Source organism: Sapajus apella, unplaced genomic scaffold (assembly GCF_009761245.1).
Source record: "Sapajus apella isolate SASKATOON/1434 unplaced genomic scaffold, GSC_monkey_1.0 scaffold106, whole genome shotgun sequence".
Lineage (NCBI taxonomy): Eukaryota > Metazoa > Chordata > Mammalia > Primates > Cebidae > Sapajus > Sapajus apella.
In genome coordinates this window covers 3,218,587-3,236,251 of record NW_022437046.1, presented here as the reverse complement: position 1 = coordinate 3,236,251, position 17,665 = coordinate 3,218,587, and the positions used below count along the sequence as shown (strand labels likewise).

At 35.7% G+C, this 17,665-nt stretch overlaps 1 protein-coding gene across 1 annotated transcript in view; it reads left to right on the top strand.

Moving 5' to 3' along the window:
- The window catches only part of PGM2L1 (phosphoglucomutase 2 like 1), a 62,280-nt gene extending 44,870 nt beyond the window's left edge, over positions 1 to 17,410 (top strand). Inside the window, exons 7-14 of the mRNA XM_032259053.1 lie at positions 1,304 to 1,493; positions 1,809 to 1,906; positions 2,606 to 2,786; positions 4,718 to 4,811; positions 5,414 to 5,543; positions 5,764 to 5,953; positions 9,746 to 9,879; positions 11,595 to 17,410. Of these exons, the coding sequence (XP_032114944.1) occupies positions 1,304 to 1,493; positions 1,809 to 1,906; positions 2,606 to 2,786; positions 4,718 to 4,811; positions 5,414 to 5,543; positions 5,764 to 5,953; positions 9,746 to 9,879; positions 11,595 to 11,697 (1,120 nt within the window). The 3' untranslated portion in view covers positions 11,698 to 17,410. The remainder of the gene's footprint in view (positions 1 to 1,303; positions 1,494 to 1,808; positions 1,907 to 2,605; positions 2,787 to 4,717; positions 4,812 to 5,413; positions 5,544 to 5,763; positions 5,954 to 9,745; positions 9,880 to 11,594) is intronic.
- The last annotated feature ends 255 nt before the right edge of the window (positions 17,411 to 17,665 follow it).

The window sequence follows — 17,665 nt, the reverse complement described above, 5'->3', positions numbered from 1 at the left end:
GGATGCAGTCTACATACTGGCGATACGGGAAATTCTATAGGACAAATGGCCCAGTTTCTTCCATAAATGACATTTGGGTTGGGGAAGGAAGGGAGGAACATTTATAGATTAAAAGAGACTTGGGGCCAGGCTCAGTGGCTCCGCCTGTAATCCTAGCACTCTGGGAGGCCGAGGCAGGTGATCACCTTAGCTCAGGAGTTTGAGACCAGCCTGGGCAACACAGTAAAGCCCGTCTCTACTAAAATACAAAAAATTAGTCAGGAGTGGCAGCATGTGCCTGTAGTCCCAGCTACCCAGGAGGCTGAGGCAGAAGAATTGCTTGAATCTGGGAGGCGGAGGTTGCAGTGAGCCGAGTTCACGCCACTGCACTCCAGCCTGGGCGACAGAGCAAGACTCCATCTCCAGAAAAAAAAAAAAAAAGAGAGAGAGAGAGACTTGAGAAGCATAGCAACCAAATTATATGGAGCTCGTTCACTCAGGTCCTGCTTCAAGTAAAACAACTGTTAAAAGTATTTTTGAGACCCTTGGGGAAAATTTGAACACAGGGTATTAGAGGAAATAAATTATTGTTGATTTTGTTAGCTGTAGTAATGATAATATGGTTATGTCTTCAAATACTAAAGCATTTTCATGTAAAGTAATATGTCTTGAATAAATGAGACTAGATTGACAGACTATGGAAACATATTAAAGTGAGGTAATGGTTATATGGCGTTAGATATTCTGTCTGCCTATGCATATGTTTGAAATTTGTCATAACATTTTATTTTTATTAGTTACCTTATAATAAATCTTATTTTTTTATGGGGAATGGTTAGTAAATGGTAGGTTACTATGTGGAAAGTTTTGCTGTGGAAAAGACCAAAGAAACAGAGACCAGATGCTAATGGAAATTATGCTGGCAAGACAGGATTATCCACGTACTAAAGTTCTTAAGTGAGAATAGATGGAGACCAGAGCAGAAGTAGAGGGGTTGATCTTTGATGCAAATAACACTTCTTCATTATTATCAGATGGAAGAAGGAAAAAATATGGGATGCTGGTGGGGTTGTCGGTTTGGTGTGTGATAATGAGGAAGTTTCCATCAAATGGCTCTGTGTCTCAATGATGTATGAGGTGAAGGGGGAGAAAAGGAATAAGAAGAAATGGTACTAATTAAGTCATCAATGGAGAGTAAAAAAGTAAGCTTTCTGGGTAAAAAGTAGGATTGCCTGGCAACACTGAGTATCCATTCAGAGTGAAGCTGTTCAATCCTTTTGTGAAAGTTTTGTGATCATGATTGCATGTTGATTTTCTTTTACAGGGAGTTAAACTCAAAGACCACCTTGAAATTTGTGCATACATCCTTTCATGGGGTTGGACATGACTATGTGCAGTTGGCTTTTAAAGTGTTTGGTTTTAAGCCTCCAATTCCAGTACCAGAACAAAAAGATCCTGATCCAGACTTTTCTACTGTTAAATGTCCAAATCCTGAAGAAGGAGAATCTGTGCTGGTATTTTTTTAAATATTTCAATTATTATTAATTTATTAAACCATCCCCCAGAATAGATAGAACTCACTGACAATTCAAAGATTACAAAAGCAGAAAGGACTGTAGTTTACATCTTTTAAATTGCATTGCAGTCAAAGGCTGTGTTTGTTTGAAATGTCTGTGGTAGGTATCCCTACTTTTAGCTTCTTATTTTAAATTTAGCTGAATTCTATGCCTTCTAAAATACCTATCACTAACATTGTGCCTACATATAGGAACATTAACATTGAATTTAGATTCTTCAGTACAATTGAGCTTTTTGGGTCACTGTTTCAGGAACTTTCTCTGAGACTGGCAGAGAAAGAAAATGCCCGAATAGTGCTAGCCACAGATCCTGATGCAGACAGACTGGCAGCAGCAGAACTTCAGGAGAAGTATGTAGAATCTGTTATTTGATTAAAAGCTTGTACTTTGAAAAACAATGTATTTTAAGTCTTACAGGCTCATTGAAAATAATGAAAAAATAAGAAAAGGACATAAATTTCCTATAAACCCATCATCCAGAAATAACCACCTGATACTTTGACAATTCTTTACTTTTTAATTGAAATATTTAAAGATGTATTTGTTTATTTTATGATAATAGTTTTATATCTTATTTTCCACTTCAATTGTACAAAATGTTTCAAACAATGCTTACAGTGTAAGCATTTTCCCCTGACTTTATATATTGTTTAAAAATGTTAATTTTTAAAAAGACATACTATCCCAACAGATCACTTTATGATGTATCTATTTCCTAATCTTAGTCCTCTAGGTTGCTATGTATTTTTACCATTATAATGTGACAGATGTCCTTACATAGAAAGGCTTAATTATTAATCGTAAATTTTTCTCTCATTAAGAGAATAATTATAATGATATAATAATTTTCCAAAAGACGTTGTAACCATTCCTACCATAACATCACCCCTGGGCAGTTAGAAAACAAGCAGTAGTAAATGTTGTCTCAAAAATCCCATATAATAGTTTCTGATTTTTCCTAAATGAAGGATGGTAATTTGTAGGCCTTGGAGTCAAGAAGTTTTAATGAAAAGAAAGGTCTTGACATTGCATTTTCCTTCTCTCTACAGTGGCTGTTGGAAAGTTTTCACAGGGAATGAGTTGGCAGCTTTGTTTGGGTGGTGGATGTTTGATTGCTGGAAGAAAAATCAGTCAAGAAATGCTGATGTGAAGAATGTTTATATGTTAGCCACCACAGTCTCTTCTAAAATTTTGAAGGCAATTGCACTTAAAGAAGGATTTCACTTTGAAGTAAGAATAGATAATGTCTGTGTGCTACTTTTAAAAACCTATTTGTGAATGTTAAAGATATCTCCCACCAAAACTGACTTTCATTGATTTCATTTGTTATTCTCTTATTTTTCTAATTCTGTTAACACTTACTCAGTCTATTTGATAATTTAGACACCTTGAGCCAAAATTATACTTATTAGTCCATACAACAATATCTGGTTTTCAGAAAGGGAAAATTTAGCTCCTGGCAACCTCATCAGTAACTCAGACTTCACTCCAAAAAATTGTGGTTGTCATCAACCCCTTGTTTAGGCTCTTCAAGCATAGTCTTAAGAAACTTTAAGTAGTCTTCTAAATTGCATATTAAGACCCAATGATCCTACATCTGAAAAAACAAGTAGTGGCTCTCCCTCAGCCCAGGTCATTAACCTTGTGACTTTAAGACCCTTATGCTGACCATTTTTGCAGCTATGGGAACTAAGTTGCTTTTCCTCTGCCATCTTTGCCAAATATCAGTGAAAATGTCCCTGGGCATTTTCCTTGAGCCATAGTCAGGCTACAGGTCTTAACACTAATTGGCTGAGTAAAAGAAAATTGTACCTGTCTTTATGAAATAGAGCTTTCAACCTTATACTTTCTAAAACACAAATAGCAAAATAGAAGATACTGAAAATAGGGCTGAGTGCGGTGGCTCATGCCTGTAATCCCACCACTTTGGGAGACTGAGGTGGGTGGATCATGAGTTCAGACATTTGAGACCAGCCTGACCAACACGGTGAAACCCTGTCTCTACTAAAAAACACATAAATTAGCCTGGCATGGTGGCATGCGCCTGTAATCTCAGCAACTCAGGAGGCTGAGGCAGGGGAATCACTTGAACCCAGGAGGCAGAGGTTGCAGTGAGCTGAGATTGCACCACTGAACTCCAGCCTAGGTGACAGAGTGAGACTCCATTTCAAAAAAAAAAAGAAAAAGATACTGAAAGTTCATTCAAGCCTAAGCTTCTGATGTTTTCCTTGTTTTTATCTATAGCAACAAAAATGTATAATGAGCACAAAAGAGAAAAAAGACCAATTCTAAAGACCACTATTATTATTTTAGTTGCTTGTTTTGTTTTAGCAGGGAGGTTTTTGGATTTTTATTTTTTAGTAAGGAGGTAGAGAGGTGAATTAGGAAACAAATTGGTGAGCTTTAGAATTAGTGTGTCTCACATACACTTTCTGTTGACTCTAAAACAGATTGTGTCTTTAAAGTGAACAGTAGCTCATTAGATGAAAAGTCCTCAAATCTAATTATTTAAAGAAGTACTTAGTAAACTGTTTTGGTGGTTTTATTAACAGGACACAATGTTATGAGAAGCTACACTTGGTTCAAGCTTACATTGTGCTAATATTAAAAGTGCATCACCAAAAAACTTCATGACCTTTGATTGATTACTCAGGGAAAGTAAATCCACCAACCTTCATGGCACTCTTATATTAGTGGTTATAGTTTTGCTTACAGGACAGTTTCTGAGAAGCAGAAACTTGATATTGAGTCTTGACTCCATCTCTTATATGCAGTATAATTTTAGACAGATTGACTTATCTTTCGAGCCTGTGTTTCAGCAATAGTGTTTGTGAGCATTATAAAAGATAATGATGTAAAGCACCTGGTTCAGTACTTACTCATGTTACTTTGTGACTATATGAAGCATCACTTATAAATGCTGGGTTATGTTTGGTGTAAACCACCTAGTACTATCTAGAAATAATAGATCATCAAGAGTAGCAGTGTGTGTATTTATGGCACTGTATTACTATATGTCTGCTACTCTATAAATCTTTGTGGACTGAAGACTATGGTAGAAAATCACTATATGAACGTTATGTGCATGTAGTGGCAGCTTTTTCTCTAATAAGTATTTGTGAGAGAATCACTTAACTAGAGTGACCTCCTCTGCATTTCAGGAAACATTACCAGGTTTTAAATGGATTGGAAGTAGGATAAAAGACCTCCTGGAAAATGGGAAAGAAGTCCTTTTTGCATTTGAAGAGTCTATTGGTATGTAGTAAATATTAAAATCTTTGAAATTTGATTGATAATTTTTTAAAAAATATTCTGTAGGAGGAGTTTTTTATGTTTTGGTTTCATATTTGGAGTTGTAAAAACTACAGAGAACTGAGAAATGTGTAGATGCATTTCTTATCAGGAAAAAAAAAAGAACCAAAGTATCCCCTAAATATTGATGAGTTTCCTCGATTACTAGGCTTTTAAATTTCCTCATCCTCTGTAATCCCAGCACTTTGGGAGGCTGAGGCGGGTGGATCACAAGGTCAAGAGATCAAGACCATCCCGGCCAACATGGTGAAACCCCGTCTCTACTAAAAATACAAAAATTAGCTGGGTGTGGTGACGCATGCCTGTAGTCCCAGCTACTCGGGAGGCTGAGGCAGGGGAATTGCATGAACCCAGGAGGCGGAGGTTGCCGTGAACCAAGATTGCACCACTGCACTCCACCCTGGCGCCTGGTGACAGAGCGAGACTCTGTCTCAAAAAAAAAAAAAAAAAAAAAAAAATTTCCTCATCCTTCTGAAGAAATGTAAAACTATTGAAATTATAGGCTTAAGTTTTCTTCTTTTCTAGTGATGGTTTTCAATCCTCAGGTTTTCTCTGTGGAACTTCAGTTTTGGATAAAGATGGAGTGAGTGCAGCTGTTGTGGTTGCTGAGATGGCATCTTACCTGGAAACCATGAATATAACACTGAAACAGCAACTGATTAAGGTTTATGAAAAGTAAGTTCTACTATTATGAATTTCACATGCTAGATTTTTTTTTATTGTTCCACCCTTAGTTTTCTAAATTTGTTTCTGAAGAATAGTCAATACTTTAAAATTATGTGAATTGAGGACTGCCACTTTCTACAAAATACTGTAGTAGGCTGATCTTCTTTAATATATACTTTTCTAAAGAGTTATCTGAAATCTAATTTTAGCACTTTGAATCTTTGCACAGATATGGTTATCATATTTCAAAAACTTCCTATTTCTTGTGTTATGAACCACCTACCATCAAAAATATATTTGAAAGGCTTCGTAATTTTGATGCTCCAAAAGAATATCCAAAATTTTGTGGGACATTTGCTATATTGTATGTACGGGACATTACCACTGGATATGACAGTAGCCAGCCTAATAAGAAATCAGTAAGTACCTTTTTTTTTTTTTTTTTTTCAAACAATTTAGAAAATTTCATGGCTCATGTCACCAAAAAGTCCAGAGGCAGGACAGATTTCACATGAGGTTCAATCCAGTTTCCTCATGTTTACTAGTTTATAATAAAGGGGACAATTCTGGGGCAGCCAGAGAAGAGATGTACAGGGCAATGTACTAGGGGTGGGGTTGGGGCCTAGAGCCTCCCAGCAAGTCCATGTGTTCACCAAGCTGGAAGGTCCTGTAAACACTTTTTTAAAAAAAGTTAACAATTTATAATAATTCATACTGAGGTTGGCGATCAGCAGGATTTGTTTTCCAACTACCGGTCATGACCCCACTGATCAAAACAGGATCTGGTCAAAACAGGATGCAGTAAAGAAACCAGCCAAAATCAGCAAAACCAAGATGGCAACAAAAGCAATCTCTAGTTCCCCTCTCTTCTCATTGTATGCTAATTATAATATATTAGTATGCTAAAGACACTCCCACCAACACGATGACTCAGGCTTATAGATGCCATGGCAACACCCAGAAGTTACCTTATATGGTTTAAATGGGGAGGAAACCTTGTTCCAAGAACTCCTCACACTTTTTCTAGAAAATTTGTGAATAACTTGCCCCTTATTTAGCATGTAATTAAGCAGAAGCTATAATATAGCTAGTAAGCAATCCATAATGCTACTCTGCCTATGAAGCAGCCATTTTGTTGCTCTGATAAAATTGCTTTCCTTTTTTTTTGTTTTCTTGAGACAGAGTCTTGCTCTGTCTCCCATGCTGAAGTGCAGTGGCATGATCTCGGCTCACTTCAATCTCTGCCTCCCAGGTTCAAGTGATTCTCCTGCCTAGCCTCCTGAGTAGCTGGGACTACAGGCACATGCCACCATGCCTGGCTAATTTTTGTATTTTTAGTAGAGACAGAGTTTCACCATGTTGGCCAGGCTGGTCTTGAACTCCTGACCTCAAGTGATTCACCCACCTTGGCCTCCCAAAGTGCTAGGATTACAGGCGGGAGCCACCATGCCCACTAATTGCTTTCCTCTTGAATTCCTTCTCTGTATGTGGCCAAGAAACCTCCTGGGCTGAGCCCCAATTTGGGGGTTCACCCACATCAATATTATAATGAAATGGTGAAACTTCAGGCCTGTGAGTTTCTTGAGACTAGAACCCATTGTTTTGCTCCAGAGCATTTTTCAGTCTGCTAACTTGTTTCTCTGACTTTGATCCTATCCTTATCCTATTCTCAAAAAATCATCTATACTACCGCCAGGGTGAGTTGTGAGGAATGGAGGTGGGGGGCAGAGAAAGAGAGAGAAAGAGAGAAAATGAGCAATGATGCTAGATAATGTTGAAAATAAGTGTAAAAGCCTATAATTTCAAAGCCATGAATATTTTTAATTTTAACATCCCTTTCCAACCTTATTCCCTATACCTCCAGCCAAATAAAACAACTTACTTACTTACCTATATATACACACTTTTTAAAAAATTTCTGCATTTTTGGCTCAGTTGTTTCCTTAGTTTACCCATTTTTCCAATTTTTACAGGCCCATATCTCAGCCACTAGAAGACTGAAGGCAAATATCACCTGTTCCACGTGACCTCTAGGCCCCATAATTAGACACCTTCCTCTTGAGGTTTCATTACATAGTGTGCCTTCCTCCTGTTACTTTATGTCATCATTGTGTTGTACATGGCAGGTTCCTTTCTGATGTACTTTTGTGCCTCTCAAAGTTTCTGCCCATGTAGTAGCTGCTCAACAAATACTTAAATGCCATAGATTGCTGATTATATTCATTTTGTTGTTGTTGTTATAATGATTATTAGCCCAAATTTCCATTTGTAATGTTGTGATGTGGTCTCAAGATTCTAGGGACATAATGTATTTTGGAAAATCTGTAGTTTATCATGTAGAATAGTACACATATTCCATTTTTGCATATTTGTCCAATCAACAAATATCAGTTCCTGGTGTTGATATCCTGTGTATAAGTGTATCTATTTTTCTATCTTTGTAAATTGCTTGAAGAGAAGAATTATCTTTTGCTTCTTTTTATTTCTCTAATTTGCTGTGCTCAAGTAGCCTTTGGTATAATGCTTTTTTCCCTCTTAATTCTCATTAAAGTGTACGATATTATTCAGGGTGCTTTTTCATCTCTGCTGGTTCTTACAACAAGTTTGTAAGGTAGGTAGCATAGATGTTGTTATCGCCAAGGTCGCATAGTAAGTGTCAAGGCCTTCCGGAATTCTCTCTTTTCCATGTTTCAGATTGATTGATGTTCATCTGTGTATTCATGTATCACAAGCTACAGGCACAGGTACACTAGGGATATAGCAATGACAGACACTGCACTCAGGGAAAAATCTAGTAGGGAAATGGACAAGTAAACAGCAACTTACAAAATGATAAGTGCTACCAGGAGAGACATGCATAGGATGTCATGGAATAGGCTTTGGGGGCTTATGGAAGACTTTCTAGAGAACTGTTCTGAACTGAGTTCCCAAGTATGATTAGGAGTTAGCCAGATGCAGGAGGAGCAGAGGGTGTTTCAGGCAAAGGGAACAGTAAGTAGAAGTAGAAGGTCCAGAGATGAAAAAGCATATTCTCCTTCAGAGAACCAAAGGTAGTTGTCTGTAACTGGAGTATGAGGGAGAAGAATGGCCTGTATGGTGAGTGGGTTTTGAGGGGCAAACTTCCAGGCAGGAAGATCAGTTAGTACACTGTATCAGCAGTCTAGATGAGACACGATGGTCGCCTGAATTCAGTATATGAGCAGTATGGAGACAGCTGAATAAAGTTGAGTTAAATAAAGTGTAGAAAGGACTTGCTACTTTATGGGCTGTGGGTAAAAAAGAAGGGAAGATCTCTGTGTTAAGTCACTGATATATGGTAATGTACTGACCAAAAGGAGGGGTCTCAAGGTCAGGACTCATGGCTCAGGACAGCGGAGGAAAAGTACCACTGTCAACCCCTCTGCCCTAGTACAACCCTCACAATCCCCTCGAGATGCCTTGATAGACCGATGTGTGGACTAGCAAGAGTACCAGTGTTAATCCATATATTTAGTGTCAGTAAAATGTCACTTCTTTTTTAAATTTTTATAAAAAATACAGTTTTTTCTGCACCCTAGTACATGCAGGATATGTGCACTCCTCTTTGGAGACGATTGATAAACGTGCAAGTGCTTCGCAAATATAGAGGCAGTCTGGACTTTGGAACTTGGCTTCCACTTCTTGTTCTACAACTTAGCTGATTGTCTTGAGTGGGTTGTTTACTCTCTTTGAGCCTCGTCTGTAAAATGGTGGTAATACTTACTTTACAGGATTACTGTTGAGGCCCAGAGATCATGTATGTGAGGTATATAACCCAATTCCTGAACTATTCAGTAAATGGTATGTTTATGAATTATTATATAAGTAATCATCATTTGTATTTTATAATGCTTTTAAGATATGTTTTAATTTTTCAATTGTGGTTAAAAAAATCACATAACATAAAAATTAACTACCTTAACCATTTTTAAGTGTATAGTTCGGTAGTGCATATTGGTGTGCGACAGGCCTCTAGAACTTTTTCATCTTGCTAAACTAAAACTATCCATTAAACAATAACTCCCCGTAACCATACCCCCTGCCCCTGGCAACCGCCATTCTAATTTATATTTCTGTAAATCTGACGACTTTCGATACCTCATATAAGTGGACTGTATTTTATAATTCTTGAGAATGAAAGAAAATGAAAAAGATGCCAAGTATAATTAAACGGTTGTTGCCATTTTCCATAGGTGCTGCCTGTGAGTAAAAACAGCCAAATGATTACATTTACTTTTCAAAATGGTTGTGTTGCTACCCTCCGGACAAGTGGGACAGAACCAAAGATAAAGTATTATGCAGAGATGTGCGCGTCACCTGACCAGAGGTGAGAACTGATTTTTTTAGATATACATACAAAAGCTTTATTGATATATAACTCCCATATCATACAGTTCACCCACTTAAAATGTACAATTAAGTGGTTTTTGGTATATTCAAAGTTGTGCATCTATCACTATAATCTATTTTAGAACATTTTCATCACCCCTAAAAGCCCATATCCATGAGAAATCACTTCCCATTTCCTTCCTTTACAGCCTTCAGCAACCACCAATACACTATCTTTCTCTAAAGATTTGCTTCTTCTGGGCTTTTCACATAATATATGGGTCTTTGTGACTGCCATCTTTTACTTAGTATAATGGTTTCTAGCTTCCACCATGATTCAGTTGTAGCATGAATTTATTCCCTTTTTTTTTAATTTTGTTTTTTATGGACCAACAATATTCCATTGCATAAATATGCCACGCTTTTTATTCTTTTGATCATTTGATGGACGTTCAGATTATTTGCACTCTTTGGCTGTTTTGAATAGCACTGTTATGAACATTTCCATACAGGTTTTTGTGTGAATGTATGTTTTCATTTCTCTTGGGTATATATACCTGGGAGAGAATTGCTGGGTCATATGGTAGCTCTGTGTTTAACCTTTTGAGGAACTGCCAGACTGTTTTTTAAAGCAGCTGTATCATTTGGGAATTGAATTTTAAAATTGTAGCAAATTTCTATTCTTGGAAAGATTCTCTGATCTTTAAACTATTACATGATTAGCATAAGGAAATGATCATTAGATAATCTAGTTTACTGCCAGATATTCATTTTCTGTGTCGAATAGGACTTGACAGAATCTTCTCAGTTCATTTCCTTTTAAGAGGATGACTTGTGACTAAGTTAATTTCATAAACATATTCAAAGGCTACTTAAATGTATTAAAAGTACTGTCTCCTGTAATATTGTCATTGACCAATATGTATTTGGGAAGGAGATTTTTTAGAATTGCTTTCAGAGTCCAACCAAAGCCACACTATTTTGTATTTCCATAAATTTTTGCATTTAAGGATAGATTTCATTTCTTTTGAGGGGGATAAAGAGCTCCTAAAGTCATTCAAAGCAGAATTTAAAGTAAACCAAATTGGGTAATGCTACATCTGGTTGAAAATGAAGGGAGATTATTAAAGTAATAAGAACTAATTTGTTGTGTAGTTTTTTAAATGACTATAAAGGCAATTTAAAAGAGGCTTGCCTCAAAATGTTCTGGGCAATGGCAGTGCCTCAGTGATGACTTTCAAGGGCCTTCTTTTAAGTGCATATCTGTTTTTCTTAAACATCCCATTCTTTTAGTCACACCTCCTTCTGCTACCTGAAAGATATGTTATATCATTCCATAACATCTATATCGAATATTTTTCAAAGTATTTCAGGAAGCCATTTTCTCCTAACACCTGGTATTGGTGTTCAAAGCCATTTGAACCACGTTCTCCTGACCTAGGAGAATTCTTTAGATATACTATCACTCCTCTGTTTATCATGTGCCAAGGAACTCCTATTAATGCAGCTCAACTTCAGTTTGTGATAGCAGTGTTTTCTTTGTATGTAATTTTTTTTGGGGGGGGTCTTGTTTTGTTTTAACCAAGTGAATTTCTCTTTTGTTTACCAATTGTTTAATCATTCCATCAGGACCTCTTAAAAAGTAAAACTAATTTAAATAAATTTTAAGCCTATGAAAATAAATAATTCCAAAACTCTTCATCTTTTCCTCAGTGATACTGCTTTACTGGAGGAAGAATTGAAAAAACTCATTGATGCTCTAATTGAGAATTTTCTTCAGCCCAGTAAGAATGGACTGATCTGGCGTTCTGTTTAGGGGTACACCAATACATCGTGACATTGTGTGGGCATATGGAACAGAGCAACCAAGAACTCCGTACATTGAACCTTGTGTTAGCATTCTCTCTCTCTCTTTCATCTGGCCAAGTATCTTTTTCCTTTTGTTTTTTTTCTTTTTGGTTAACTGGCTAGACTAAACAAACTATAAATTTGAAATTGGTCTAGAGGGAAATGATTCAAATGTTTTCATAATTTAAACGAAAGTCATTACACTAAAAGTGTTATAGTAACGTATTTTTTTCTTTTAACAGAAACATCACAATTCAAAAGTGAGTTTTCTTATAAATGTGGTTAAGCCTAGTTCTATATCTTGTAATTGTGTATAGCATGGTAAAAGACAAAAAAAAAAAAAAAAAAAAAAAAAAAAAAGACAGGTAAATGTTATAATTATAGGGTTGGTTAAGGAAATTACTCCATAAAATTGGCCAAAAAATGGTATTCTTGATTGTTATGAAAAATGTCATTGTTACATCACAGGTATTAATTTACAAATTAGAGTATTTGAAATAGGATATTTAGCATTTCTGTAATTTAGAGCAGATGTTACAACGTGTGGTTTTGGCATGTCTGTTTCAGGTGCCCTTGGTGCAATGAAAATTTACTGTATGTATTTAAAATTCTGACGTTTACTGAGCATAAAACAATAGTGGCAACACTCCTATTGGCTTTGTTCTTGTCAAATTTCTCAGTGTCTTCTCAGGGTCTGGTATGAACTGAAAACAGCATTCCTGCATTTACCATAATTTAATCAGTGAATTTTCAGATAGTTAAGGAAAATCTTCCAAAATCTCTAGGTGCTTCCTCAATATCAAATGAGTTTGCTGATTTTAAAATCTTAGGAATGTAAATAAAGATCTTAATAAAAGCAGACTTAATGTAGTTAAAGATCTTTATATTAGATTGTGTCATTTATCAAACATTTAGTACAGAAAAAATTCTGAACTGAAAAAGGAGCTCTGAATTTATTTGACAGTCTAACTTTTGAAGTACATTTTTCTAAGTAGATTTATTCTTTTATTTTATAAGTAATGTTAATCTTACTAAGAAATAAACGTCCAAATTTTATTATGAAAACGTTCAAAGTATTATGAAACACTAAAACTACATGTTTTAAAACAGAGGTCCAGTTTATCTTGCTGACGTCTGTAGAATTTCTGATTGCATGGTATTAATCTTTTTTTAGTGTAGAAAATAATTTTTTTCCAAAAGTCACTTTTGGCTGATCCTGCAGTCTCCTGAAAAGGTTTAATAGAGAAATGCTGTTTATGCTGGGCAGGGTGGCTTGCACCTGTAATACCAGCACTCTTGGGAGGCTGAGGCAGGAGGATTGCTTGAGCCCAGGAGTTTAAGTTACAGTAAGCTATGATCGTGTTGCTGCACTGCAGCCTGGGTGACAGAGTGAGACTTTGTCTCAAAAAAAAAAAAAGAGAGAAATGCTGTTTAATCTTCTTAAAATGTATCTTGTCCTACATAGTTCTCAGGATACACATGGGGTATAGTAGGAGATAACAATAACAAGGCCTAAACAAATTGCTTATAGGAGATAGCACTGGAATTAGATAATTTATTTCATATAAAATAATAGTATAAAGTTTGAACTGATTAGAATGTTCCTTAAATCATAGTTTGGTTGGTTGCAGCTATCAGCTAACATTTGGTTAAGCTCATATAATCCAAACCTAATTGTCAAATTATTGTATTGCCACTATTGTTAATTTGTTCCTTCCTTATTTTCTTATCGTTGGCTCTTGCATGACTGTATGACTGTAGATAACAGACAGCTAGCTAAATGTAGAGCACCATTTTTCCTAATGTGTTTTCAAAGGCTTTGCATTGGAGAAGAAATGTGTAGAATTTTTGTTTTATTTTTAAAATGTGTAAAACATCTTTTGTTATAAGAATGTAGATTGTAATTTAGGAAATGGCACATATTCTACAAAGTGGTATAACCTTGCATATATGAAAAACATGTATATTTGGTTTAGTTCTGTGTTTCAGTGACTGATAAACAAAAATGAAGCTAAAATGTATCATAGTTACTAAAACCATGTCATGACTGTCATTCTATTATGAAGAGAACAGTTTTATTTGAGTGCTTTAATATAATGCAACATTTAAGTCATTTTAAGGTGAAGAGTTATTGAAGGATTCTTATTTCAAAAATTTTGAAGTTCAGAGTTAAAGTTAACAAAATTTTACAAATGTTTCTGAAGTATATCAATTGAGGTAATTATTCTAGCCTGTCATTAGTCTGTCTGAGCATGATACTTAACATGAACTTGACGTAGTAGGTGCACATTTGCCTAACAGGATAAATTCAGTGATAGCCCAAGCTGACCAAGAGAGACAGAAGTGCTGACTAGGAGGTCTCAGCCTTCGGCACCACATTGTTTATCTTTTTCATTTTGAACAATATTGTGAAAATGATTGCATTTTCATTAAGCATGTAAGTCAAAACTGGAATTTTCTAGAGCTTTAGAGAAAGGAAATAATTAGTAGGGCAAGATCAAAGTATACTTTGAAAATAAGTAGCAGAAATAACCCAACAATATAAAGAGGCAAAGGAAATGCTTCAATAAGGCGGCACAGGAAATGCTTCTTGTGAAGGGCAAATGTAACACCATAACAGTAGGGAATAAACTGTGTCCACCTGTCTACTTGTGTTTATTTGTTGTTATGATGAATATGCACCTACCATTTTCCTTTATTGTGATCATTAAAATTAGGCCAAGTTGTAGGAGGTGAGAAAAAGTATCTCTTTTATGGATTCAGTTCCTGCTAGGATGTTGTGTCAGAATCATGTGAGAACTCAGGAAGAGATAGAGCAGAAATAAAAACGAAGAAAATATAGATTAGAAAATAAGACCTCTGAGAAAAAGTTCAAGGAATAAAGACTGTTTGACTCTGGAGAGGAGAAAGCTGTTGAGATAGTTTGCTAAGTTTGCTAATAAAGCTTTATTAAGTCTTTTATTGAAAGGTCAAAGTAAGAAACACCATGCCATAGTGTTCTCCTTCTCTAGTTAAGACAGAACCAGAGGGAATGAGGATTTTTTAAAGACAGTATGAAAAGTTTAATATTTAGGAACTTCTTGAGGAGGAATCTTTATAATATCTTCTATTCAAAATCTGTTTTTGTTTTTAAGGGAATAAAATGTTTTAAAATTAACGGATATACAAATGACTTTCTAAGGGTCCTTCTTTCCAAGTACATTTTTTTTTTTTAAACTCAGGTTAGAAAAAAAATGTCATAAAGGGCACTAAAAATAACATTTTGGTTTCACTCCATATCTAGAAGAATTTAGCTCACAAAACAATTTTCGTATATTTTGAGTAACTGATGCATTAACTGCAATGAATAATTTACCTGCTTGACAGTTATTTTTAATTTAACCTTGCAAATTAAGTGAGACTTGAACAAAATTTTGTTCATCTTGAAGAATGTATAGCGGCTTAGCTTATTTGAGGTTTTTGTTTTGAATATATAGTGTTATTTTGATGCAGAAATTTTAGCAGATGGAGAGGTTCTAAGAGATTGGATACTTTGGAATGTCTTTATATAGGAAATAGACCTCCCATTTCTTAAGCAAGTTGCTTCTGGAATTGATGCAACAGAGATATTAGCTGGAGTTTAATGGATAAATTGTTCTATGAACTGCTGCTATAAGTATTTTTTTTTTCACATTTTCCATTGATATTAGTGATGCTTGAAAAATCCAAACTCCACTTGGATACATTTAATTTTATGCCTTTTCTACCTCCCTCTTTTCCTAGGCACCCTTGAACATTTTGTTACTGTGAAGAACTACTGCCCTGTTACCTCACTGATAAGAAATCTCAACTGTATTCGTTCAGAAGGCTTTAAACTTAGTCATAAACTACATTTGTCTATGGACTTTTGGTTATTTTGTTAACGTTGTCATTATATTTAAGACTTATTGTAGGAAGTAATTTTAAATCTATTTCATAATCTGTTTTGGTCTGCTGGATACTGCTATATGTTAATTTATGACATACAGCCTTTTACAATTCACTTGTCTGAGATTGGTCTAGAAACTAAGGGGAAAGAGTTGTACTAACCGAAATGAATGGGCAATTGATCTAACATTCTATTTCAGCTTTTCTTGTACTTGGGGAGCCAAAGCACAAGCTCTCAGGAAATCTTGTTCACGTTTGTCCCTCAGAGCATCTTACCCTAAGCCATAGAAGCATAAATAGTAAGATGAGAATTGCTCATTGTCTGACTCCTTGCACAGCATGACTTTAATTCTAGTTGGAAACAAAGTTAGTGTTGACTATTGGTTACCTTATTCACCATACTGTACATTCATTAAGCTATCGTTCCTCTTTGTTTATTCAAGACTATGTACTTACAAAAGAGAACCTATAAGAATGTGTAGAGTGACCAAATAGGGACAAAGTGACATACCTAGAGTTTGCTGCTCAAAATTTCTACCAGCATAACCCTAAAAGCAGAGGGGCATGATGGAGTGGGAAGAGGTTCTGAGAGCAAAATCAGAAGCAGCCTACCACTGACATGAAGTATATTTAAAATGTAAGTGAATTTTGCATTCTCTATAATAAAACTTTTAATATAAAAATGATATCTTTAATCTTTACTGGAACTTATGCCACCACAAAGGAGTACCATGTTCATCACGTGGCTGCTCAGTTTTCTCCCCCCAAGCCCTCACCCCCAAAGGCTGCATATCCCTGGGGTATATACACTGGCTGTAGTGCAACATATGTAAACATAGAACATATCTAGACTATTTCCTGCCCTTAGAATCTGACCTTCAGAAGGATTAATGCCAAACTAAACTGATGTGAAACAGTTCTGTTACTATTGGCATTCCTTGGCTAAGAAGGACCACCTGATGCTCAGCCCCCTGAGAGCAGGAATTGTGGTTTATTGTTTTTCATATCCGCACCACCTAGTACCTGTTATAGAGTGTTTAATTGCTGATAATAGGAATTAAGGAATTTTAAAGGAGCAAATACTTTAAGGAACAATCAAAAAATGAATTTTCTAATTCAGCTTTTTGAATGAAGTCCCATTACTGAACTTTATAATGTGATGTTTATTAAGCAGACATCCCTTTAAATACTCAGTTTTTTTTTTTTTTTTTTTGGAGAGAGCAAAGCATCTCTCTCTGTGGAAATTGTATATAATGCCTGGTATTTTACACTCAAAGCAAGGTGTTGGCCAGGAAGGTAAAGCAATGGTGTCTATGTAGACTTAATATCGCTGCTCTAAGTGGCCATTTTGAGCCTAGTAGCACTACCTTCCAAGTGAGTCACAACTAATTTGATCCTATTTGGTATGTTTTTGTCCATTGTTGTGATTCATCATGTGTCTTACAAGAGACACTCAAGCAAGAGTCTACTTCTGTGTATGGTGAGGCCTTGTTGTTCTAGGCTAGAATAAACCCTTTGTATGCCTCATTGAATATGCCAGATAAGATATATGCAGTTAAGAATGAATTATTTTTCTGACTAAAGTGTGTAGCAGTAGTTCAAATTGTGCCCTTGTTTTAACAGTTCTGTCAACATCTTGTTTTTCCCTATAAAACACCAGGGTGTATTATAAGTACTGCCTGTGAGAATTTGCACTTTATGTATCTGTGTGTGGAGTTCCTGTGGTTTTAGCCAAATGAAGTGTTATCAGTAATAAACAGGTTTCTTCATAGGCATGAGTTTCTGTGTAATTTTTATTTGAGATACTGTGTAGTTCATAAAGTTTACTATCCAAACAGAAAATATTTGTGAAATGCACACATCACATACCCTAGAATCTACTTTGCAGCTAAATGAATATTCTGGCTCAGTACTCAAGAAATATTTCTTGATTGGTTTATCAAAAGTCCCAGATGTGAGAACTAACATTAAAGTTCTTATTTTTCTTTTCTTTTTCTCTCCTTCAGCTGATCTAATTTCTTTGCCAATGT